Source organism: Chiloscyllium plagiosum, unplaced genomic scaffold (genome assembly GCF_037043375.1).
Source record: "Chiloscyllium plagiosum isolate Xiang-an unplaced genomic scaffold, Cpla_swu_hap1 HiC_scaffold_7, whole genome shotgun sequence".
NCBI classification, from domain to species: domain Eukaryota; kingdom Metazoa; phylum Chordata; class Chondrichthyes; order Orectolobiformes; family Hemiscylliidae; genus Chiloscyllium; species Chiloscyllium plagiosum.
In genome coordinates, this window is record NW_028270145.1 from 79,521,852 (window position 1) to 79,547,102 (window position 25,251).

Below are 25,251 nucleotides of genomic sequence, written 5' to 3' on the forward strand. Positions count from 1 at the left end.
GGTTGGGATATCTGGTTGGCATGGACAGGTTGGACCAAAGGGTCTGTTTCCATACTGTACATCTCTATGACTCTATGAGTGTTCCCTTCCAGTTGGGGAACACTTCAGTGATCCAGGACATTCGACCTCTGACCTTCAGGTGACCATCCTCCGAGGCGGACTTTGGGACAGGCAGCAGCCAAAAGTGGCCGAGCAGAGGCTGATAGCTAAGTTCCGTACCCATAGGGAGGGCCTCAACTGGGACCTTGGGTTCATGTCAAACTACAGGTGACCACCATTGCACTATACACACACACATAGACACTCATATACACACACACGAAAACATATACGTTTGTGGGGTGAGTTTGTACTTGCAGAGTTACATTATACTTTGCTCAAAAACTGCATGAATTCGTGAAAGACTCTTATCTCACTTCTAAGATTAGAATCAGTCTAAACATTATGGCACAGACAGAGAACACAGGGGGCTAACACCTTCAACATATTGTCTAGCTAACATCAATTGTTACAGTTAACCTGAGAATGCAAATTTTAAAAAAGGTTTTGTGATTTACACATAAAAGAAGTGAAACTATCGTGGTATTCAAACAATTGAAAGACTCAACAAACAATCAAGATATTTTTCATCTATAATTTCAGTTACATCACACTGTAAACTTTTGCTATAAATTCTGTGTCTTGCAATTGTGTCCTCCACAACCACCTGATGAAGGAGCGGTGCTCCGAAAGCTAGTGCTTCTAATTAAACCTGTTGGACTATAACCTGGTGTTGGGTGATTTTTAACTTTGTACACTCCAATACTGGCATCTCGAAGTCATGTTGATTTCAGTTCTTTCATATGTAAATCGCAAAACCTTTTTTAAAAGTTACATTCTCAAGTGCACTATAACAATTGGTGTCATGTCAGCCCAAATAAGGTATTGAAGGTGTTAACTCCCTGTGAGACAGCCCCACAGGGAGTTAAAACCTTCAATACCTTATTTGGGCCGACATGACACCAATTGTTAAAGTGCACTTGAGAATGTAATTTCTAAAAAACGTTTTGCGATTTACAAATGAAAGAACTGAAACCAACATGGTCATTCTAAAAGATGAGAGATTTAACAAACAATCCAGGTCTTTTTCAATATATAATTTCAGTTACATCACACTGTAAACTTTTGCTATAAATTCTGTGTCTTACAATCTTATACTCCACAATCACCTGCTGAAGGAGCAGTGCTCCGAAAGCTAGTGCTTCCAAATAAACCTATTGAACTATAACCTAGTGTTGTGTGATTTTTAACTTTGTATACCCCAGTCCAACACCAGTGTCTCCAAATCTTCACGAGCTATTGAGATAAATATACTCTGCCAAACCATCCTTCTGTCTTTTGGTATCTGTGAAATACCCTCCACTGCCACAGATACGTAGTTTCATTTGTGTTTAACAATGTATCATCTATAAACTGCTGTTCTTAAAAATAAACTATCATAAGATTACTTTCAATTGTATATTTTTAGTTATCTGTGGGCCTCAAGTTCCATATCTTACAATCACCGGTCTACTGAAATTGTTGCAACAGACAGTAATCTTTAAAGCAATGCCAGACTTTGACAAACAATCAATTCATGCTTTTTATCAACATTATTTATCTCATTTGGTTAATTCTATTAAAGAATCGTCACAGTGACAGAAAAGAGGAACTCAATGATTGTATTCTGCAGGTGGACAACTTGTAAGAAGGAAACAATGATAGGAAATATTAACTTACATATAAAAAGAAACTTTAAGAAAAAATTTGTTAACCTAAAGGTTCATCTTCAGTGTCTTAAACTGGCAAGTCCAGATATAGTTGCTAGCTCATAGGTTGGCCTTATTGATCCACACAGTAGATATCAGCTCCACAGAAGGACATTCATTACCGTGAGGTTTAGGAAGGTGAGATAAGCAATTGAATTGGGCAACTCCTTTCGGCAAGGCTGAAGAAATTCATGGAACATTAATTAGTAAGACACAGGTATTAATAAATTGACTGTCTATGTTATTATGTCAGTGTAATTCTAAACTCATCTTATTAGTACTTATCAATCTCTGACACTGGTCTTGTCCATACATTCATAATCTATAAAATAGCTAATGCTGAGCTAAAGCGACAGAACTAATCTGCCATTGTGACCCTTATAACTAACTTTGTAAGTAACCCTAAAGGAAGTTTAGTGGCACAGTGGATAGCATCCCTGCCCCTTAGTCCAAAAGCTCAACCGAGGTCTTGATGGTCAACAAAGGCATGTTCATAATGCAGCCAGTGAGTTTTGATCTGCAAATCTTTCCAATATGAGCCAATGGCAGGTAGGAATGGGAGTGATTCATATCAGCCATATGAAGGAAAGAAATTGGATTCTATTATCACGATCCATAGCTCAGGCTATATTATACACGTAAAGGTATATGTTTCCAGAGCAACTCAGGATCCTTGTGGGGGTTGGCTGCCTCAGTTCCTCCCACCCAGTAAAAACAACTACCTGGACTGCACCTCCTCCACACAGTAAAAACAGTGCCTCTTCAGTACCTACACAGGCACGGTGTTACATTGATGACTGCATTGGTGCAACGTCCTGCACCCAAGCTGAACTGGAGCAGTTCATCGACTTCACCCATAACTTCCTCGCCCTCAAACTCGATTGGTCCATCTCAGACACCTCCCTTTCTTGACCTCTCCATTTCCATCTCCAGCAACAGTCTCCAGACAGACATTTACTACAAACCCACAGACTCTCACAACTACCTGGACTACACTTCCTCCCTCCCAGTATTCTGCAAGAATTCCATCCCATTCTACCAATTCCTCTACCTCCGCCGTATCTGCTCGGACAAGGAGACATTCCACTCCCAAACATCCCAGATATCCACCTATTTCAAACAACGTGCTTTCTTCCTCTCAGTCATCCAGACAACCCTCCACCGCATCACTTCCATTCCCCATTCCACTGCTCTAAACCCCAACCCTCACCAAATGCAATAAAGACAGTCCCCACTGTCCTCACCTACCACCCCACCAGTCTCCGTATCCAACGGAGACGGCACGGTGGCACAGTGGTTAGCACTGCTGCCTCACAGCGCCAGAGACCCGGGTTCAATTCCCGCCTCAGGCGACTGACTGTGTGGAGTTTGCACGTTCTCCCCGTGTCTGCGTGGGTTTCCTCCGGGTGCTCCGGTTTCCTCCCACCATCCGAAAAGATGTGCAGGGTCAGGTGAATTGGCCATACTAAATTGCCCGTAGTCTTAGGTAAGGGGTAAATGTAGGGGTATGGGTGGGTTTCGCTTCGGCGGGTCGGTGTGGACTTGTTGGGCCGAAGGGCCTGTTTCCACACTGTAATCTAATCTAATCTAATCTAATCCTCAAACACTTCTGCCATCTCCAACTCGACCGCATCACCAAGAACATCATCCCCTTCTCACCCCTCTCTGCCTTCTGCAAGAATTGTTCTCTCCGCCAATCCTTGGTTTGCACCACTCTCCCCACCAACACCCCTGAATCCCCAGGTACCTTCCTCTGCAACTGGAAAAGATGCAAAACTTGCTGGCACACCATCTCCCTCATCTCCATCCAGGGCCCCAAACAGTCCTTCCAGGTTAGACAGAGCCTCTCTTCCAACCTAGTTTACTGCCTCAGGTGCTTCTTTACATCAGGGAGACCAAATATAAACTTAGGGAACAGTTCGCCAAGCATCTCAGCCGGGCCCACACCACAAATTAGAGGAACAACACCTCATCTTCCACTGGGCAGACAGGAGGACTCAACATTGAGTTCTCCATTTTCAAATAATCTCCCTTCACATCCCATACCTCCCTTCCCTGGCCCTCCCCTCCACTTCACCCAGCTACCTACCAGATTCATTCCTCCCTTTGACCAACCAGGTCGTATCCTCTGCCTGTCTTCACCTGTCCCCACTTCACCACCCTGTCGCTACAACCCCCCTTTATGTGCAGCTCCCACTACACCCACACCCTAGTTCTGAATAAGGGTTAGGCCCAAAACATCAACTTTTCCACCTCCTGATGCTGCCTGGCTTGCTGTATTCTTCCAGCCTCCTGCTTGTCTACCTCAGTTGACTGGACAGCCAGTTTGTTTCTGATTGCTGTCAATCAGATTCGATCCCCATTCCAGGTGGAGTGGATCCTGGAATTATCTCTGTGTTCAATTAGAGATAGAGGTAATGATGTTGTGGATTAAGCATGATTTACCTCAATAAGAGGTTAGCATATCTACTAAACATCTGCACACTCAATGAATATGTTTAGATGTCATTAAATTTGATTCCGAAGTTAATAAACAATTGTTGGTGCATGGCTTGTCTGACTGGCTCTCTAATAGCTAAGGAAACCCAACTGGAAAGGAACATCCTTTATTATTCAACACCAAAACACAGCAACTGCTCATGATATACATAGGCTAATCCCAGTTTAGGACAGACAGATCCACAGACTCATCCCTGGGTTTGCTTTATTACTCTAATCAACTTGTTCAGAGACAGTATTACACACCTCTGGTGCAAGTGGAACTTGAACCTGGGCCTCATAATCAAGACATAGGGAATCTACCACTATGCCATAAGACAGCCCCCGAGTCTACTGCACTTTGTTTTCCCAAGAGGTCTCCAGTCCAAGTACTATTCTTTTTATTTCCTTCAGTGGGTGGCACGGTGGCTCAGTGGTTAGCACTGCTGTCTCACAGGGCCAGGGACCCGGGTTTGATTCCAGCCTCGGGCGACTGTCTGTGTGGAGTTTGCACACTCTCCCCATATCTGCACAGGTTTCCTCCAGGTGCTCCAGTTTCCTCCCACAATCCAAAGATGTGCAAGTCAGGTGAATTGGCCGTGCTAAATTGCCCATAGTGTTAGGTGCATTAGTCAGGGATAAACATAGGGGAGGGGCATGAGTCTGGATGAGTTACTCTTTGGAGGGTCAGTGTGGACTTGTTGGGTCGAAGGGCCTGTTTCCATACTGTGGGGAATCTAATCTAATCATACTAACACGCCTGAGTCTGCTTAGCTTACGCGATCGGCTGTTTTCAGATTAATATGGCCGCAGGCAATAATGAAGATCTATTTATTTTGGGTTTTTTTTTAAATGTAACCTCTTAAGTTTTTTTTTATTTCACCTATGTTTCTGATCAACCTGTTCAAAGATGTTATTACACACCTCTGGAGCAGGTGGGACTTGAACCCTGGCCTCCCAGTCCAGGAATAGGGACTCTACTCAATAGGTCAAATTTTCCAGTGATGAGTTTCAGCTGGGCAGGGCATAGCCTGTTACTAAGGAAACTCATACTCAGCCAGCTCCAAAGGGAGATTAATTATTGATTCCCCATGAACCTTGAAGGGGATATCACAGTTTCTTTGAAGATTGATAAGAAAGGATTATTTCATTGAATCTATAGAATGTGGACTACAAATGAAAGGTTATCAAAGAAATTTGAGCAATAATTATGTTTTATGAAACTTGTCAAAATTTTTGTAACTTTATTCAGTATACGAAGACTCAATCCTAATCAGATTAAGGCAAACATTTGCATCATTTCCTCATAACTGGATAACATTTGCATTATCAAGCAACTTTAAATGGATTCTTGTCACAATCTTCAAAATTTGTTCCTAGCATATTTTTAAAATGTATTATTGGTTAAAAGTTTTTTATTTCTTTTATTTCTAAAAGTAGTAGTCAGGAATTCTGTGGTCTAACTTCAAAGAATTTAAGTACTCATCCAGTTGTCAAAGATTACATAGGTAGGATTAGTGTGTATAGTCAGTATGGATGTCATTAGACATTTGAAACCACAGCATATTATGTTGCCACATTCATTTAGTAGCTCACATGGAAGTTTGGATTCAAGATCTTCTTCAGAGACTTGAGAAAATAATCCAACTGACAATATTGTGCAAATATGAGAAAATGTTGCCTTCTTGGAGGTGCACATTTTTCAATGAGTTTTTAATTATGGTACTGTATATTCATATGGGTAGCTTTAAAAGATCCCATAGTACGAATCAAGAAAAAGAGCTGGATGATCTTCCACAGTCTTAGCTTAGTTTATCCTACTGCTAACACTATGATAAAACAGCCTTAACTGGTCATTTGTCTTAGCACTGTTTGTAGGACATTACGGTGTGAAGATTGGTTGTATTTTTGTCAACAAATTAACAATTTAATTTTGAAACTAATCTGTGAAGTGCTTGGTGACAGCTTGAAGATGAAAGGTACTTTATACGAATCCAAATGTTTCTCTAAGTGTGCATGTATCTTTCAAACTGTAGTGTAATATGTTAGTGGACTCATAATCCAGATCTCTGGGCTAATAATTCAGAAAAGTAAATTATCAGATGTGTTAGTGTGACAGGAGTAAAATGACCATTAAGTTGGTGGATTCACTAATATTCTTAAGGGAGGGACATCAGCAGTACTGACCCAATCTGACCAGTATGCAATGCCTGTGTTACCCAAATGTGACTGTCTTGTAACCATTCTCTGAATTTGTCTTGTGAGTTATATGGTTCAGGAAGAAATCTATTGAGAAAACAGCGGCACCACCTTCTTCTCAGGTGAGCTATGCCAATAAGTAAATTATAAAAATTGGCAAAATTCATTTGCTGAATTCACTTGGCTGTAACCACTTCAATTAAGAAGGAAACAAATACAAAGCTCAAGCGAAACCCAATTCATTCCTTTTTTTGGGCACTCAGCAAGTGGTGCTTGATTCATAGTGATTCCCCTCAAACCTTAACGACTGTGCCTGGCTTTTACTAATTGCATTAATTGCAACTGGATAGTAATGTCATTCTTTGCTCCCTTCACATACTTTCAGTTACATCATAGATTCTCCAGAATACTATTATTCATTATATCACAACACTTGGTGAAGATCCCTATTTAGGAAAACTTTAATAGACATCTGTTGGAAAAGCTGGTTCTGGTTACAGCAGACAGCTGGTTTCCCGAGACACCAGAATTAGTTACATGTATGACTGTCTCATTGTTGTAATTAAAAAAGAACATGATATCTATCCTTTCTCAAAAACCTAGCTTGCAATCTGTATAGCAGTGATAAAGCAAAGTGTAATGGGATGGGTCTTCCATCAGCCAGATGACACTAGCATTGATGTAACGATATTTTCTGGGTTCAGCTAAATTAAAGTAAAAAAATATAAAACCAGAAATTGGCAGTGCCTCCATTGGTAATTCCTCTATTTGCAGATAGGGAAATTTCACTGTTGTGGGACTTTGCTCCAGTAGCCTCTGAAGTCTAGCATTACTGTCAAAACTTTGGCATCAAAACTTGCAAATCAAAGTATCAAAGAAGATTGTTGCAACCTGTAGAACCTTCTGCTTTGTGGGTACTGATTTTGAAGTGCTGCCTCAGGAATTTAGGCTTAGGAACGAAACATTACCGGCAATAGAAGAGGGTCCAAGAAGGATGAAGATAACTTGAAGGACGTCTCCAGTGTCATACCCACCAATTTACATATGAAAGATGATTACACAATATCATAGACATATCAAGTTTCACACCTTTCAAGTCTACATTACTCATCTGGTCTGCCAGCTGCAATTTTCACCATCATTTTGTCATACCCACCAATTTACATATGAAAGATGATTACACAATATCATAGACATATCAAGTTTCACACCTTTCAAGTCTACATTACTCATCTGGTCTGCCAGCTGCAATTTTCACCATCATTTTGTTGAGATAGCTCTATCGTTTACAATGAATACTGATGAGGTACCTTTTATGTAATCAGTTCTCATCAGCAAATGTTGCTACACTCACATCCTTACTTGTACTCATTCTAAAAAGAGCCTCATCCTCATATAAAATCTCATTGCTTGCTGGAACCATATACACAGTCTGGTCTGCATGCTACAACTTCTGTTTTATTCCATGTCATAGGGACAATTAGTCAAAATTATGTTTGTGCATGACTATGAATATAGAAAATAAAAGCAGAAGTAAACTATTCAGTTGATTGATACTGCTTCAACATTCAATGAGATCTTAACCAATCTGATTGTATCCCAAATTCCATGTTCTGCCCAACAAGAATCTATTTATCTCTGTCATAAAAAGACCTTGATTCCAATGCACTTCCTTATTCTGGACTCGTCCATAAGTGTCACTATCTTTTCCATGCCCACCTTGTCAGGATCGCTCAGCATCTTACAAATGTCAATCAAATTGTACCTCTTTTTTCTAAAATCCGCTGAACACAAGACCAGTCTGTCCAATCTTTCCTCATGTGACATGTATCAACATAGTAAACTTCCTCTGAACCACCTTCAATGCATTCCCATTTTCTGCAAGTAAGGGGACAATAACTCTGGACAGTCTTTGATACGTGGTGTCAACAATTCTCTGCATAACTGAAGCAAAATATTGCTATTTTTATATTCAATACCTTTGTAATAGAGGATAGCATCCCATTAGACTTCTTGATTATGTTACTGTACTTGCATGCAGTTGTGACCTCGTGCACTAGAGCACCTAAATCCCTCTGCACCCTAGAATTCTGCAGGTGTACTCGATTTAGGTAATACTTATTTCTTAAACGAAAATAGAAATTGCTGAAGAAATTCAACAGGTCTGGCAACATCTGTGGCGAGAAAAACAGAGTTAATGTTTTGACTCTCGCGACCCGTGAGTTGAGTTTCTCCAGCAATTTCTGTTTTTTCTGAGATTTTCAGCATCCACAGATGTTTTTATTATTTACTGTTTTGTTTTACTTTTCCTGCCAAAGCAAATCACTCTCCATTTTTCCACATTGTACTCCATCTGCCAGATTTTTGCCCATTCACTTAGCCTATCTATATCTGTCTGCAAACTCCTTAAGGTTCCTTCACAACATATTTTTCTATATAATTAAAAGCAAAACATTACAGATACTGAAAATCTAAAATATAAACAGAAAATGTCAGAGAAACTCAGCAGGTCTGGCAGCATCTTTGGAGAGAGAAAAAGAGTCACATTTCAAGTCTAATATGGAACTGGAAGAACTGGAAGAGGAGCTAAGGATCTCAAAAGAGATTGAGGACCTTGTAGCTGAGTGTGAAACTTGTGCTATTCATAGTGTAACAACAGCTACAGATATCAATTTTAAGAATGAATGGGAACAGACCTACTTATCTCTGATGGATGCTTTTACCTTGTTGCCGCTGATTACTTTTCCCACTGGATACAAGTGAAAACTCCACTATCCATAGGGGTAGTTGTCAGATTCTTGAATGAAATGTTTGTTACATGTCATCTGTGATTAGGTAATGTCAGATAATGGATCACAGTTTGCTAATTACTTTCAGTTGATCTAAAGCCAGTTCAGGGTTTGAGCAAGTTCACCAGATAGCCACAGTCAAATGGGGAGGTTTACTGTGGGGTACAGGCATTAAAGCCCTTTGAAAAAAATTGCTGACCTTGTTACATGACCATTCTACTTCAATTTGTCTTATCACCATCAGAATCACTAATGGATAGAAAACTGAAGGCTCAACTTCCTACTGGACCAAATGTAGGAGATTGGCGAATTGGATACACAATTGGCTTGATGGTAGGAAGCGGAGGGTAATAGTGGAAGGATGCTTGTCGGATTGGAGACCTGTGACCATTGGAGCGCCTCAGGGGTCGGTGCTGGGTCCATTACTGTTTGTTATCGATATCAATGATTTGGATGAAAATGTTTGAGGCATGATTAGTAAGTTTGCACATGATGGTAAAATAGGCAGTATTGTGGACAGTATGGAAGGTTATTAGAAATTACAGCAGCGCCTTAATCAGCTGGGGATGGGGCTGAGAAATGGCAAATGGAGTTTAATATTGGTAAGTGTGAGGTTTTGCATTTTGGAAAGTCAAATCAAGGTAGAAGTTTCATGGTGAATAGTAGAGCTTTAAGGAGTGTAGTGCAACAGAGGGATCTTGGAGTTCAGGTGCACAGTTCTCTGAAAGTGGGTCACAGGTAGATACGGCAGTGAAGAAGGCTTTTGGCACACTGTCCTTCCTCAGTCAGGATACTGAGTATAGAAGTTGGGAAGTTATGTTGCAGTTGTACAGTTTGTTGGTGAGGCCACACTTGGAGTGTTCAGTTTTGGTCATCATTCTGTAGAAAGAATGTCATTAAACTGAAAAGTGTGCAGAAGAAATTTGCAAGGATGTTGCCAGATCTCAAGGGTCTGAGTTTCTGGGAGAGGTTGGATAAGCCAGGAGTGTTCTCTTTAAAGCATCGGAGACTGAGGGGAGATATTATCGAAGTGTATAAGATCATGGGAGGCATGGATAAGGTGAATGTACTCAGTCTTTTTCCCAGGGTTGGGAAATCAAGGATTAGTCATCTTCAGTTTAAGGTTAGAGGGGAATGAAAAAATGGGAGCCTGAGGGGCAACTTTTTTACACAGAGAATGGTACATATTTGGAATGAGCTGCTAGCATAAGTGGTTGAGGCAGGTACATTAACAACATTTAAAAGGCAATTGGACAAATACATGGATAGGAAGGGTTTAGAAGGATATGGACCAAGTGCAAGGAAATGGGTTAAGCGTGGATGGACATTTTAGTCGGCATGGATCAGTTTGGGCCAAAGGGCTTGTGTCCATACTGTACGACTCTGTGACTCTATGACTCTAGTTAAATCCATGGGAAATCATAGGTGTTTGGAATGGCAGTAGAGGAATTTACAGGAGCTATCAGGAAGGGAGATAAACCAAAGATACAGTCAGGTTGATGGGTTACCTCCAGGAAAGGTAGGAGAGGGAGGCAGGTCATGCAGGAGTCTCCTTTGGCTATCCCTATCTTAAACAAGGACAACAAATGACCACAAGTAGGTCTTAATGAGTACCACACACTAGCAATGGTAGCAAATCTCACAAGTTACCAGGAGTGGTCATCTGGGAAATTAACACAGAAAGAAACTTCAATCTATAAATTAGTAAGGTGGAGTCTTGTAAAGTTCTTAATAAAGGGAAGGGAACTTAGGTCATGCTAGTTAGTAAAAGTATGACATAATATGGGTCTTACTTGTGTATAACCTTTCTCAGCTGCATCAGTGAGATGCATGCAGCCCATGTCAGGGTGCTCTAAATTGAAGCTCTTTGTTTCTGTGTCATTAGTTCGATTTCGACTCTGTACTATAGTTTCCAGCTTGCCTTCCGATGCAGTAACCAAGAAGTCGAGCATTGGATTCATTTCATCCTTTTTCATCTTGCTGTATCAAAATGGTAAACAGATCAAATTTTAAAAATTGATTTGTCTTATCTTGTTACATAATTGCACAGAAATGCAAATTCATATGTGTAAGTTGTGTGCTTAGCAATCTAGTGGGAATTGTATTGAGCGACCAGCAGATATTTCTCACGTGCAATATGAGAGAAAGCATGAGGGGAGACAGAGACAGCATGGTGGCTCAGTGGTTAGCATTGCTGCCTCACAATGCCAGAGAGTCAGGTTTGATTCCAGCTGGGGATGACTGTCTCTGTCCTCAATCCTCCTTTGGCATAGTCCTGTGATAAACTATGTAGTGACTAGTGGTAGAAGATACAGCACTGTAGAGTTTGGAAATAAGAGGCACTCTCCTTAAATGATTTGGAGGTGCCGGTGTTGGACTGGGGTGGGCAAAGTTAAAAATCACGCAACACCAGGTTATAGTCCAACAGGTTTATTTGGAAGCACTAGCTTTCTGAGCGCTGCTCCTTCATCAGGTGGTTGTACAGGTCACAACTACCTGATGAAGGAGCAGCACTCCGAAATCTAGTACTTCCAAATAAACCTGTTGGACTATAACCTGGTGTTGAATGATTTTTAACACTGTTCTTAAAGAACAAGAAAGCTTATTTACATGATAACTATAAGTACAAATGTATTTGATTAAAAGTAATTACTGGAATCTTGGGAATTGATATTAATGTGTTGCCTCTAAAAGCTGAAGTAGAACGTCTCGCCTCCATCTTCCTGATCAGATCCCGGGATTTATCCACCTTTTATGCATTTTAAGACATCTGGCACCTCCTCCTCTGTAATATGGACGTTCATCAAGATATCACTGTTTATCTCTCCCGTCTCATGTGGTTCCACACATAGGTAGCCTTGCTGATCTTTAAGGGGCCCTATTCTCTCTCTAGACACTCCTTTGTCCCTAACATATTTATAAAATCCCTTGGGATTCTCCTTAACTCTATTTGCCAAAGCTATCTCATGTCCCCTTTTCGCTCTCCTGATTTCCCTCTTAAGTATATTCCAACTGCATTTATACTATTCCATGGCAGACCCACTTTTTTCACGGTTATTCTGATTTTGTCCTTTGGCCACATTCATGTTTTAGAATCAAAAGACTGATACTTTTAACTTGATGATTAATTAATCACTCGATCTCTGCTATCTATACCTGCCATATGTTTCCTTCTTATTCTTGACCAAACCTTCAGTTTCTCTAGTCATCCAGCATTGCATACCTATCAGCCTTGCCCTTCACCCTAACAGGAACATACTGTCTCTTGACTCTTATTGTCTCATTATTGATGGCTTCCTGTTTTCTAGCTGTCCCTTTACCTGCAAACATCCACCCACTCCCCACCCCCGCCACCACCATCAATGTTTGAAAATTCTTGCCTAATACTGTTGGTCTTCCTCCAATTTGGATTAGTTTTATCCTTTTCCATCACTATTTTTAAAACTAATGTAATCATGGTCACTGGCCCCAAAGTGCTCCCCCACTGACACCTCAGTCACCTGCCCTGCCTTACTTACCGAGAAGAGGTCAAGATTTGCACCTTTTCTAGTGGGTATCTCTACAGACTGAATCAGAAATTTTCTTGAATACACATGACAAATTCCTGTCCATCCGAGCCCTGAACAATATAGCAGTCCCAGTCTATGCTTGGAAAGTTAAATCCCCTTACATAACCACCTGATTATTCTTACAGTTAACAGATCTCCTTACAAATTCATTTCTCAATTTCCTGCTGACTATTGGGGGTTCTATAGCACAATCCCAATAAGGCGATCATCCCTTTCTTACTTCGCAGTTTTCTCCAAATAACTCCAGGAATACTGTCTGCAAGTACAGCTGTAATGTTATCCTTTATCAAAACTGTCACTACCCCTCCTCTCCTGGTCCTCTTACAATCCTTCCTTCAGCATCTATACCCTGATTTTTTGCTATTTGACAACAGTGAGTTAGGAACGGAAGGTTAGAGGACAGCAAAATCCAGGGAAATTATTAGAACCAATAATTAAGGACACACTGATGAATTTAGATTTAGATAAATTTGAGCTGTTCAGAAGGAGTCCCTATGATTTTGTAAAGGCAAGATCATGTGTTAATTATATATTACTCTTATTTAATTCTTTCATGTAATTTGCTGCTTGCACAGCTTGACCACTGCAGTTCATTGCTAGGAATTCTTATTAAACAGCAATATAAACAATTGCATATGGAAAGGGTTCATGTTTTCTGCACAGGATTCACCAGATCTCTCAGTGAAGCATTCTTCAAAGCTGGAGACAATGTCCCTGCTTTTCCATTGATGACAAAACATCATCCATGCCTATATTTATTCATTACTTAGATGAAATACAATGCAGGATCAATTGCAGGTGATGAAGGAGCGTCGCTCCGAAAGCTAGTGTGCTTCCAATTAAACCTGTTAGACTATAACCTGGTGTTGTGTGATTTTTAACTTTGTACAAAATCATGAGAGGTGTAAATAGGGTGGATAGCAAGAAACTTTTTCCCAGAGTGGAGGACTCAATTACTAGGGGTCATGAGTTCAAAGTGAACAGGGAAAAGTTTAGGGGAGATATAGTAGAAAGTTCTTCACACAAAAGGTGGTGGGTGCCTGGAATGCATTGCCAGTGGAGGTGGTAGGGGCGGAAACGATAGTGTCATTTAAGATGCATCGAGACAGGTACATGAATGGGCAGGGAGCAAAGGGATACAGATCCTTAGTAAATAAGTGGTAGTAAATTGGTGCAGGCTTGGAGGGCCAAAGGGCCTGTTCCTGCGCTGTAATGTTTTCTGTTCTTAACCACAATGCATCATTCTAAATGTAATAAAATAACTATTTTGTGAAGATCTTACTCAAAGACTATCCTACAAATTCACTGTAACTTTTGTACATTACCATGTGGATTTCCCCTTCTGATTTTCATTTACTTTTCAATATAAGTGGAGAAATTTGAGTATGTAGCTCAGATTGCATTTGTTTTCACACCCCAATGATTATAATCAGGGCTGTTATTCAATCGTCAGCATTTGAGTGTAGTGTTAGATTTTCTTTGAAGTTGCTAGTCAGGTTTTAATAGAATACTACATTAGCATTATTCTTGGGATTATGTACTTCAAAATCAGGAGCAAAGAGGGAGGGTGTTCTTCCTCCTTCCACCTGCATGTAAGAGCTTTCTGAATCAATTGGCATTCTACCTCTTCAATTTATGGATATTCACATGTAATGGAACAGATTTTAATTTTATAAATAGAGATTAAAACAACAATCATCAAAGGATAATTGACAACTGTATGCCACTATTAGATTATTATAAAATCATTTAGAGGGAAAAAAACTTGCCATCCAAACCTGGTGTGCCCAAAATGTTGCTGACTTTTGACTGTTCTTGGCTATTTAGGGATGAAAAAATAAATTCTAGCTGTGTTACCATTTTTTCAAGATTATGTGTACGTCTCGGTATGGTAGAGAAACAAAGGGATCTTTGTTGCAGGGTAGAATTGAAGGACAAGGAAGTAGTGCTAAATCTGTATTCAACCTTTATTAGTCCACATTTAGATTATTTTGTGCAGTTCTGACGGCTATATTATATAGGGGCACTGGAGCAGAGGAGAGAGAAGGTTTACAAAGATAATACCAGAAATATATTTGTATACATATCAAGAAATAATTGACAGACTTGGTCTCTTTTAAAGAAAAGACTAAGGGCTGAACGATTAAGAGATCTCAAACAGTACTAAAGGTTTTGATAAAGCATATAGAGAGGATGTTTCCACTTGTAGGGAACAGCATGGTGTGTCAGTTTATTCATGGAGTCTGAGTTGCTGCATCCCAGCATGTACCTTTACGTACATATTGCTGTCCAGAGCTACTGAGTATTGATGATAGAAGTTCCAATGTTCTTACTATCACATGGCTTGGCAGGAATATCTCCTGCTCTTCCTTTCTACTATATGTTGGAAGGATTTGCAGACTTACGGTCCACATGTTTGGCTGCATCATGATTGACAGTACTTCCACATCAAATCCTGGGTGGGCTTAAACCCCTAGATCTGCAGTCACAGACGCAAGGGTGTTTACACACAGCACCACAAGACCTCCTAGAGGAAAACTAGAAGCCATCAATGTAAGATAGTCACCAAGAAATTCGGAAGAAACATCTGAACTCGGACAATGGTGAGAATGTGGAACTCCCGTCTCAGGAATGGTTAAAGTGCATTTAAAGGGAAAAAGGCCAAACTCCTGAAAGAAGGTTGGGATGACGGATATAATTGGAGAAAGGTAGCAAGAAGCTGAAGCTAAATAGACTGAATGTCCTGTTTCTGTGCCGTATGTCCAATCTAATCTTGAAGCTAAGCAGACTCAGGCTGAGTTGGTACTTGTATGGGAGAATGTTTAGGAATACCAGGTGCAGAAGGCTTTAAATGTACTGTAAAGAGGTCGAGATCAGGGCCACGGCTGACTAAAAGTGTCAGCAGTTGAAACTTTATTGCTGGAACAGCACAGCAGGTCAGGCAGCATCCAGGGAACAGGAGATTCGACGTTTCGGGCACAGGCCCTTCTTCGGCCTGTGCCCGAAACGTCGAATCTCCTGTTCCCTGGATGCTGCCTGACCTGCTGTGCTGTTCCAGCAATAAAGTTTCAACTTTGATCTCCAGCATCTGCAGACCTCACTTTCTCCTAAAAGTGTCAGCACCCTCACTTGGTAGGAATTTGCATCGGTTACGATTTTGTTCCTGCCAGTTTTGATTTATAAGCTTTCTGAAGTTAATATCTAAAATAAAACAATTAATAACCACAACCGTTAAATCTTATAAATTAACCAATTATTCTTACTCAGAACTTTTTGCTGTATGTACTCACAGTTTTACCTTTGAAGATGCTAACATGTCAAATCAAAGTGGGACAAAGAACCCGTGCGGACTCCGATACACTCAAGAATACTGTCAGTATTTTCTGAGCGTTGGTCTCGGAATAATCCTGCCGAAAAGTGCAACGGTCGTCTTAATATCTAAAAGGGAAACTGCGGCGCTATTTCCCGAAGACACGGCGTTGTTCTTCTACACGTCTACAGTTTACAGCCTGGTTGCCCGTAGCAACGGTTGGACTTGTTGAAACTCAGGATAAGCTTTCATAGAGGAGGAACAAAACAAAAGCTTTCTAAAGCCAAGTACTGCCAAAAGGACCTTATAAAGAGATTTAATTCAAAAGTTTCAATTTTGGGCATTGTGTGAGAATTGACTAAGATATTTGCTGTCATTGGATTTTTTTTCCAAAGATTTGACAGCACCAGTTAATTTACACACTTTGCACAAGAGTGTGTCCTCACTTTCCAGCAAATGGCAAATAGATTGTTCCAACAGAATGTGCTGATACCTCTATAGGTTATATTTCATATTTAGGTGATGAGTACGTGAAATGAGGAAAATACTAGTCATTTTAAGAAATACTGTAGGGAAAAGCAATAAAGAGCAAAGTAAAAGTTCTTTAAGTCTCATGCAGAGAAGATGATTAGTAAATCGAGATGAATTGATTTGTCAATATGCTTTTTTTTGTACATATATAATAAATAAAGTTTATTTATTTTTATATGACTCCATTGCTCCAAAAAGACAGCAGTCGCTGTCAAATATTCTTGAGGCTGTTATCACTGTTTAGTATAGCAAATTTTATAAGCACTATTGTATTTTATCTCAGCTGAATTTAATCACCAGGTCATTATGAATATGGCTGCTGTGATCAACACTGGAAAATATGTATCAAGTACAGCAGTGTTTTGGCTCATTTTCTATCATTCTCACTCTAAAAATTTCAGTGTGCCTGTTAAATTATTTTCTCATGCATGAGTATTATACAACATGCCTAGAATATCTAAAGCATTTTTCTCTATTTGCATTTAGTTACAAGACTTTTGTTTGTCTTTCAAGAACTGATAGAACTAATATAAACAGGCAAAAATTAAATAACAAATACTTGCAATTCTACATAACCATATTAAGCCCAAAAAAGAATTTAGATTAGATTACAGTGTGGAAACAGGCCCTTTGGCCCAACAAGTCCACACCGACCCGCCGAAGCGAAACCCACCCATACCCCTACATTTACCCCTTACCTAACACTACGGGCAATTTAGTATGGCCAATTCACCTGACCCTGCACATCTTTGGATGGTAGGAGGAAACCGGAGCACCCGGAGGAAACCCACGCAGACACGGGGAGAACGTGCAAACTCCAAACAGTCAGTCGCCTGAGGCGGGAATTGAACCTGGGTCTCTGGCGCTGTGAGGCAGCAGTGCTAACCACTGTGCCACCGTGCCGCCCACAAATGTTACAATGCACATCACGGTAATGAAATACATTGGAACCATAGTCACTTATTATATGGGAAAGCACAGCAGTCGGTTTGGATACAATGATTAGCCTGGTTACAGGAATGTTAGTTGAAAATGTTGGGATCCTGAGCAGTCAAATATTACCTCATTTAATGTCTCATCTGAAACACAGTTCCTACAGCAATAGAGCATTCCCTCAGTACTGCATTGAAATGTCAATGCAGATAGTATGCTCATGTGAGACTTGAACCTACAGCCTCTGATTTCTTGGTTAAGAATGTAATAGCAGAAGTTTGACTATGCCAAATACTAAGGAAAACAATAAATGGTTCAATTTCTAGACTAAATCATATTTTCATAATTGTCTCCAGTTTAGTTTTAAAATTTTTACCAATTATGAGGTCTTGTGGTGCAATGAATAGTTTCACTGCCTCTGAATCACAGGTTTTAAGTTCTAGTCCCACCTCAAGTGTTTTATAATGCAGTCAAAAGAGTTGAATATCAACATTAAAACGCTCCAGACTACAACCTTGTACGTAAAATCATATGTTGCATAGCAACTCCGAGAGCCCGAATGAAATGCAACATACCACTGCCACCAAATATGAAGTTAAGTCAATTGTGCATACAAAGTTCTTATGAAGGTTAAGTTGCATTTATCAGCAATAGTTTGAGACTTTTTAAAAAAATAGTTTCAATAGTGCAAGGTAATTAAATGACCATAAATAATTGTTAAAGTTCTATGGATTTGAATAATTCATAGCTAGATTCATGCATGTAATTGAAGAGGTCACATAATATTTAGGGTGGATTAATGTCTGGATCATTTGGACACTTGTTGGGGTCCCTGAATAAGCTTAGTATAATATTAAATATGCTGTGTGTAACTAATGGGACACTTTCATTTAAGTGTTCTATATTGTAAGATAATTTGCTTTATTGAAACAAAATATAACCAGTGATGTAAGCATTTTCTTGTCCTTTTTGACTACATAATTTGTATTTTAATGGATAGTTTTTGGGAGAGTTGGTGGGGCAAAGTTGAGGGCTGTGTGATGGAGGAGGTCCTGAATAATTTGGTGCATGGGCCCAATAATCTGAAAATGTATTTGAAAACCTACAGAAAAAGAAATACTGTAAACATTCCCTTCTTCATCTCTCAGAATATATTGTTGAACATTTTTATCTAAGTAATACAAAACAAAATTACTAGTTTAAATTTGATAATTCATCTTATGAACTAATACAGTTCCTGTGACAATACTATATATATTGACACTGGAGCTAGTGGTGGAGTCAGAAAAATATTTGGAAACTTTCTTCACAAAATGCATTTATTCACAATATATTTGTAGCATCATTATAACATAGATGAAGGTGTAAGAATAGTGTAAATTTAGTACTAGTTCATCACGCATTACCTTAAAATTAAGTACATACATGAGCAAAAAGAACTGTCCACCCATGAGTGTTATAAAGATAATCGATAAGGATACAATTTTTTAAATATTTAGTGAAAGATTTTTAATGAATGCTTTCAATGAGGTGGGACATCACAACAGTGCCAATATTTCCCTGAGTATATAAATACACCTCCAATGACTGGCCTAGCCAAATTCCATGTCCTGACATCCTGTACTTCAATTATCCTTTAAATGGATCTCTCTATTTAAGATTTTTCAATTCATCTTAAGGACAAAAGTAGCTTTCTTTTCCTGAATCAAGTAGGATTAATGTTCATGACACAGTTGACTTGGAGGCACATAAAGCAGATAAAATTGCTGATCAGGAAAACAGACTTGGCCCTACAAACTAACTCTACTTGGAGATTCATTGGCCAGTGGCAGCACCATCTAATAAAGGTGCAGTGCACCACACACTAGTATAAACATTGGTCATGTGAGAAAGTCAACCTCATCACCTTTGGCCGATTAGATCTAGCATGGAGTCGATTATAGTTTTTCAGAGATACATTTTCATTGTGATTACTGTCACAGAGAAGAGGAGAGGTGAATTTAATAATGTCTACTCTTTTGTATGCAACAGAATGATTTTAGTAACTGCTTACTTTTCATTTCCGTTTGTGAAGTCCAATCTAAAAATAATCTATAGCAAGTACTTTGGAGTTGAAATAAAGTGGGTTTGCTAGTGTATTCAAAATTCAATAGTTCACAGCACACATTCACATATACATATTTCCAACTAAGGGAAAAAGAGAAAGAAGTTAAACTACACATTACAAATTTCTTACAATTAAAAATATTGGTAGTGGCTCACATGAATTAGAGTCAAGTAAGTCAAAGCTAGAGGTCCTTTCAGTTAACTGTGCATAGAATTCCCTTTCACAAGAGCTCAAATGCAGTTCGATATCAGGTGAAGGTGCAGCAGTTATAAACTGGGAATTGGGGCATTTTCCAGTAAAAAAACACGGAACTATTTTCAGAAATCAAGCTTTGAGAAAGATTGAAATCAGGGGGATGTTTTAGCAAAGTCTGGAGCTGCAAATGACTTGTTTTCTTTTGGTATGACAAGCACACAGCTAAGAGCTGAGGAAGGGTCACTCAACCTGAAGTATTAACTCTGATTTCTCTCCACAGATGCTGCCAGACCTGCTGGGCTTTTCCAACAATTTCTGTTTTTGTTTCTGATTTACAGCATCTGCAGTTCTTTCAGTTTTTTTGGAATATTTTGTACAGTTCTGGTCACCGTACTACCAGATGTTTTTGGAGCCTTTGGAGAGGGTACAGAAAAGGTTTACCAGGATGTTGCCTGGTTTGGAAGGTATCAGCTCTGAGGAGAAATTAGAAAAATTCAGTTTGTTTTCACTTGAACACTGGAGGCTGAGGGGAGACCTGATAGGGATTTACCAAGTTATGAGAGGTATGAATAGAATGGAGAGTTGGTGTCTTTATTCCCAAGAGTAGAAATGTTAATGACCGTGGGGATCAAAGGTTTAAGATAAAGGAGGGAGTAATTTAAAGGAGAAGTAGGTCTTTTTATAGAGTGTGGTAAGTGCCTGAAAAGTATAGAGGAGGTGGTGGAAGCAGATATAATAGCAATGTTTTAGAGGCATCTTGACAGATATGTGAATAGGCAGGCAATAAAGGGATACATACTGCATGGAGGCAAAAGGATTTTAGTTTAGAAAGGCATCATGTGTTAGCAGAGGATTGTGGGCTCAATGGTATGTTTCTATGCCGTAATGTCCTTTGTTCTTCAAAAAGGCATATTCATCCATGTTGAATAGAAAGGCTAACTAGGAGCATAGAAATAATAGGCCATTCAGCCCCTTAAGCCTGTTCCATCAGTCAATGAGTTCAGGCTAATCTGTGGTCTATATCCCTTAATATGTTTGCTTAACAAAAAAACTCTCAGATTTAAAACTAACAACTGATCCAGCTTCCATTGCTATGTGTGGAAGAGAGTTCCAAACATCTATCATCATTCTTCCTGTGTAGGAATGCTTCCAAATATTTCATCACTGAACGGTCTAGTCCCTATTTTTAGACTATGTCTCCAAGTTCCACAATCCCCAATCAGTATAAATAGTTTGTCTTTATCTACTCTGTCTTTTCCTATTAATACCTTGCAGACTTCAAACAGATGGTATCTTAACCTTCTAAATTCTGAAGAACACAGGCCCAATTTGTCAAATAAATAGACAAAGGTGTTTCCAAGAAATTGATCAAGGAAGTGTGGAGTTTGAGATGAGAGAGCTATCATACAGAAGTATTTTTAAATCTGGGACATGTTCAAACCACACCTTGTTGACAAGATTTCATTTACATTGTTTGACTAATAACTATTCCCTAATGTGTTTTCCATGTCAACACCTCTACCAATCAGTGTCTACTCAGCTACCAATTAGCACCATCTTGTCATGCAGTATATATTATTGTCCTCTTCAACATTTCGTATTTTTGTGATTCTGTCCTGATGAGTGCAAGATGAAAAGCTTCAACAGTGTTTATTTTCAGCCATACTCAGTATTACTCAGTATTTTCAATCATGATTTTTAAAAATTTTCTACAATTGTGATGAGAATATTTTGTGGCCCAAATCACATTGACCAAAAAATTTACTTTTATATGGTAACTTTTTATTTGTGAAGAACTGAATCTTTCTGGCAATCACAACTCCTACTTACATGTTTTTAATCAACATGCTTTTAATGAAAGCCTAGTTGTAAGAGAAGTGATTTGCCCTTCCTGAGTGCCAGTATGGCTGCAAATAAACTAAAGGTATAATCATAGATTTGTTTCAGGGTTCTCTGATAAGGACTTTGATGTTGAGCCTTGATCCTTATATTTCTCCCCCATGGGAAAAGGCATTATCTGTCAACACTGTAATAAAGTGCACCACCTTGTGGCTTATTTTTAAAGAAAATACCTAAATTCATACAGAGATGGTAGGCAACTGTGTGGGTTCGTGTTCAAATAAAGACCGAAATCCGTGTGTGGCAAAAATAGCTTCTTTTATTCAGCAATTGTAAGAGTACAAGTTCAAAGTGGCAATAGAATTTAGAAATACCATTCTTACAAGAATTGTAGGATTGTGTTTGTGAGTGTGTAATGCATTGGGGCCATCCCCATGGGTACCAGACACACACAGACACACTTGTACAGACCCATACACTGATGCAGACCCTCTCTCATACACAAGTTCTCCCATACGCTCACACATACACACCTACACTCACATCCATACACACCCTTTCACTGACTTATACCCCTTTACATGCACACTCACACACATACACATTTTTGGGGTGAATTTGTACTTGCAGAAACTGCATGAATCCATGTAAGATTCTGTAAATCCCTTTTGTAGAAATAGAATCAGTCTGAACATCGGGGTATAGACAACCTCACACAGGGACCCTCGTGCCTTTAATGCATTATCTGAGACAACATGGCACCTATTGTTAAAAGTTCACTTGAGAATGCAACTTTTAAAAAAAGTTCTGGGTTTTACATGTGAAAGAACTGAAACTAACATGGTCATTCTAAAAGATGAGAGACTTAACAAACAATCCAGGTTTTTTTCAATATAAAATTAAAAATCACACATCACCAGGTTATAGTCCAACAGGTTTAATTGGAAGCACACTAGCTTTCGGAGCATCACTCCTTCATCAGGTGGTAGTGGAGGGCTCAATCCTAATACACAGAATTTATAGCAAACATTTACAGTGTGATGTAACTGAAATTATACATTGAGAAAATTGATTGTCTGTTAAGCCTTTTATCTGTTAGAATACTGTGATAGTTTCACTTCTTTCATGTGTAAATCACAAAACCTTTATTTTAAAAAGCTGCATTCTCAGGTTAGCTGTTAACAATGGTGATAGCTAGGCAATATGTTGAAGGTGTTAGCCCCCTGTGTTCTCTGTCTATGCCATGATGTTTAGATTGATTCTAATCAAAAAAGTGAGATAACGGAATTTTACATGAATTCATGCAGCTTTTGAGCAAAGTACAATGTAACCCTGCAAGTACAAATTCACCCTACAAAATATATGTGTGCATGTGGGTCTTTGTCTGTCTGTGTGTGTGTCTGTCTGGGTTGGGGGTTATGAGTGTGAGAAAGTGTATGTGTGTGTGTAGTGAGTGCAGAATGTCTTAAGTCTGTGAGGGGGTGCTTGTGTGAGTGTGGGAGTGTGTGTGTCTGTAAGGGTGTGTGTGGGTGTCTGTGTGCGCATCTGTGTATATGTGTGTCCGTGTGTATGTGTGTATAGGAGTGCTTGTGTGTGTGTGAGAGTGTGTGTATGTAGGAGTATCTGTGTGTGTGTAAAGTGCAATGGTGGTCATCTGTAATGTGACATGAACCCAAGGTCCCGGTTGAGGCCCTCCCTATGGGTACCGAACTTAGCTATCAGTCTCTACTCGGCCACGTTTCGCTGCTGCCTGTCCCGAAGTCCACCTTGGAGGATGGTCACCCAAAGGTCCGAGGTCGAATGTCCTGGACTGCTGAAGTGTTCCCCAACTGGGAGGGAACACTCCTGTATGTTGATTGTTGTGCGGTGCCCATTCATCCGTTGTCATAGCCTTTGCTCGGTTTCCCCAATGTACCATGCTTCCGGTCATCCTTGCCTGCAACGTATAAGGTAGACAACGTTGGCTGAGTCACATGAGTACCTGCCATGTACAAGGTGGGAGGTATCCCCACATATAATGTTGGTATCTATATCCACACTCTGACGCATCTTACAGCGCCTACCATGACAGGGTTGTATGGAGTTGTCCTGAGAGCCGGGCAGCTTGCTATGAACAACGATCTATTTGAGGTTTGGCGGTTGTTTAAAGGCAAGTAGTGGAGGTGTGGGGAAGGTCTTGGTGAGGTGCTCATCCTCATTCATAATGCGTTGCAGGTCACGAAGAACATGGCGTAGTTTTTCAGCTCCTGGGAAATACTGAACAACGAAGGGTACCCTGTTGGTTGCAGCACATGTCTGTCTCTTGAGGAGGTCATTACGGTTCCTTGCTGTGGCACGTCGGAACTGGCGGTTGATGAGTTGGGCATCGTAACTCGTTCTTGTGAGGGCATCCCTGAGTACTTCCAGGTATCTGTCACGTTCCTCCTCATCTGAGCAGATGCGGTGTACACGTAGGCTTGTCCATTGGGGATGGCTGTTTTAATACGTTTTGGGTGGAAGCTGGAGAAGTGTAGCATTGTGAGGTTGTCTGTGGGTTTGTGGTAGAGTGTGGTGCTGAGGTGTCCATCCTTGATGGAGATGCATGTGTCCAAGAATGAGACAGATAGTTGAGAGTAGTCCATGGTGAGTTTGATAGTGGGTTTCAATATATAATTTCAGTTGCATCACACTGTAAACTTTTGCTATAAATTCTGTGTCTTATGATCTTATACTCCACAGCCACCTGATGAAGCAGCAGCTCTCTGAAAGCTAATGCTTCCAAATAAACCTATTGGACTTATAACCTGGTGTTGTGTCATTTTTACCTTCATACTAATGGGGAAATAGTTTGGTGTTCTGTACTCTATTCAGGTCTAGGAGTTGGTTGGTAAGGGTTGATTAATATTATAATGTTTCGTGGAGACTTGATAGGGATGGTATTGTTTACAATATTCACACCTATTTAGAGGTAGCTAGGCCTAACACTGCTTGTAGCAAAGGCTGATAAGAATTGAAGGTATGAAAAAGCAGTAATGGTTGAAAGGGTTGTTTTAATTTGATCTATCTTATGCTGGTAAAATATACTACAAAACCATGGGTTTATGAATGAATAAATGAAACTGTATTATAGTAAATAACAGGTTAATAAAGGATTGTGACTGAATAAACAGGAACCTGGAATAATAAGAACCTGAAAATCGAGTGAGTTAATAGATAACCTGTAACACAATATCTCACAACTGCGAAAATGTCGGTTCAGCCTGAAATTCAGTCTAAAACTTCTGAACAAGAATTCAATATTTGACAACTATTGGTAGCCAGATATTTTTGTTGACTAAGGATATCAAGGAATAGGGCAAAGAATTAGTAAATGGCAGATCATGTTCAAGACACTGAATGGCCAAATCCTTTTCCTCTGTTTCAATAAGATTTTCAGCTAAGATTTCAGTCTTTTACACACACACACTGGCATCTGATAGATTCATTTAGGTATTAAAAAGAATTAACTGAAATTGTATTTCACATGCTCTTGCAC

The 25,251-nt window shown here is 39.6% G+C and overlaps 1 protein-coding gene across 2 annotated transcripts in view; it reads right to left on the reverse strand.

Moving 5' to 3' along the window:
* Positions 1-16,336, reverse strand: part of map3k19 (mitogen-activated protein kinase kinase kinase 19) — a 72,110-nt gene extending 55,774 nt beyond the window's left edge. The window contains exons 1-2 of one of the 2 annotated variants that reach the window (XM_043694039.2): positions 16,121-16,336; positions 11,047-11,233 (exon numbers count right to left, since the gene is read on the reverse strand). In XM_043694039.2, coding sequence (XP_043549974.2) covers positions 11,047-11,229 — 183 coding nt within the window. In that variant the 5' untranslated portion in view covers positions 11,230-11,233; positions 16,121-16,336. Of the gene's footprint in view, positions 1-11,046; positions 11,234-16,112 lie in introns of both variants that reach the window. The other variant, XM_087989198.1, reaches the window with a different exon arrangement.
* Positions 16,337-25,251: the final 8,915 nt, after the last annotated feature.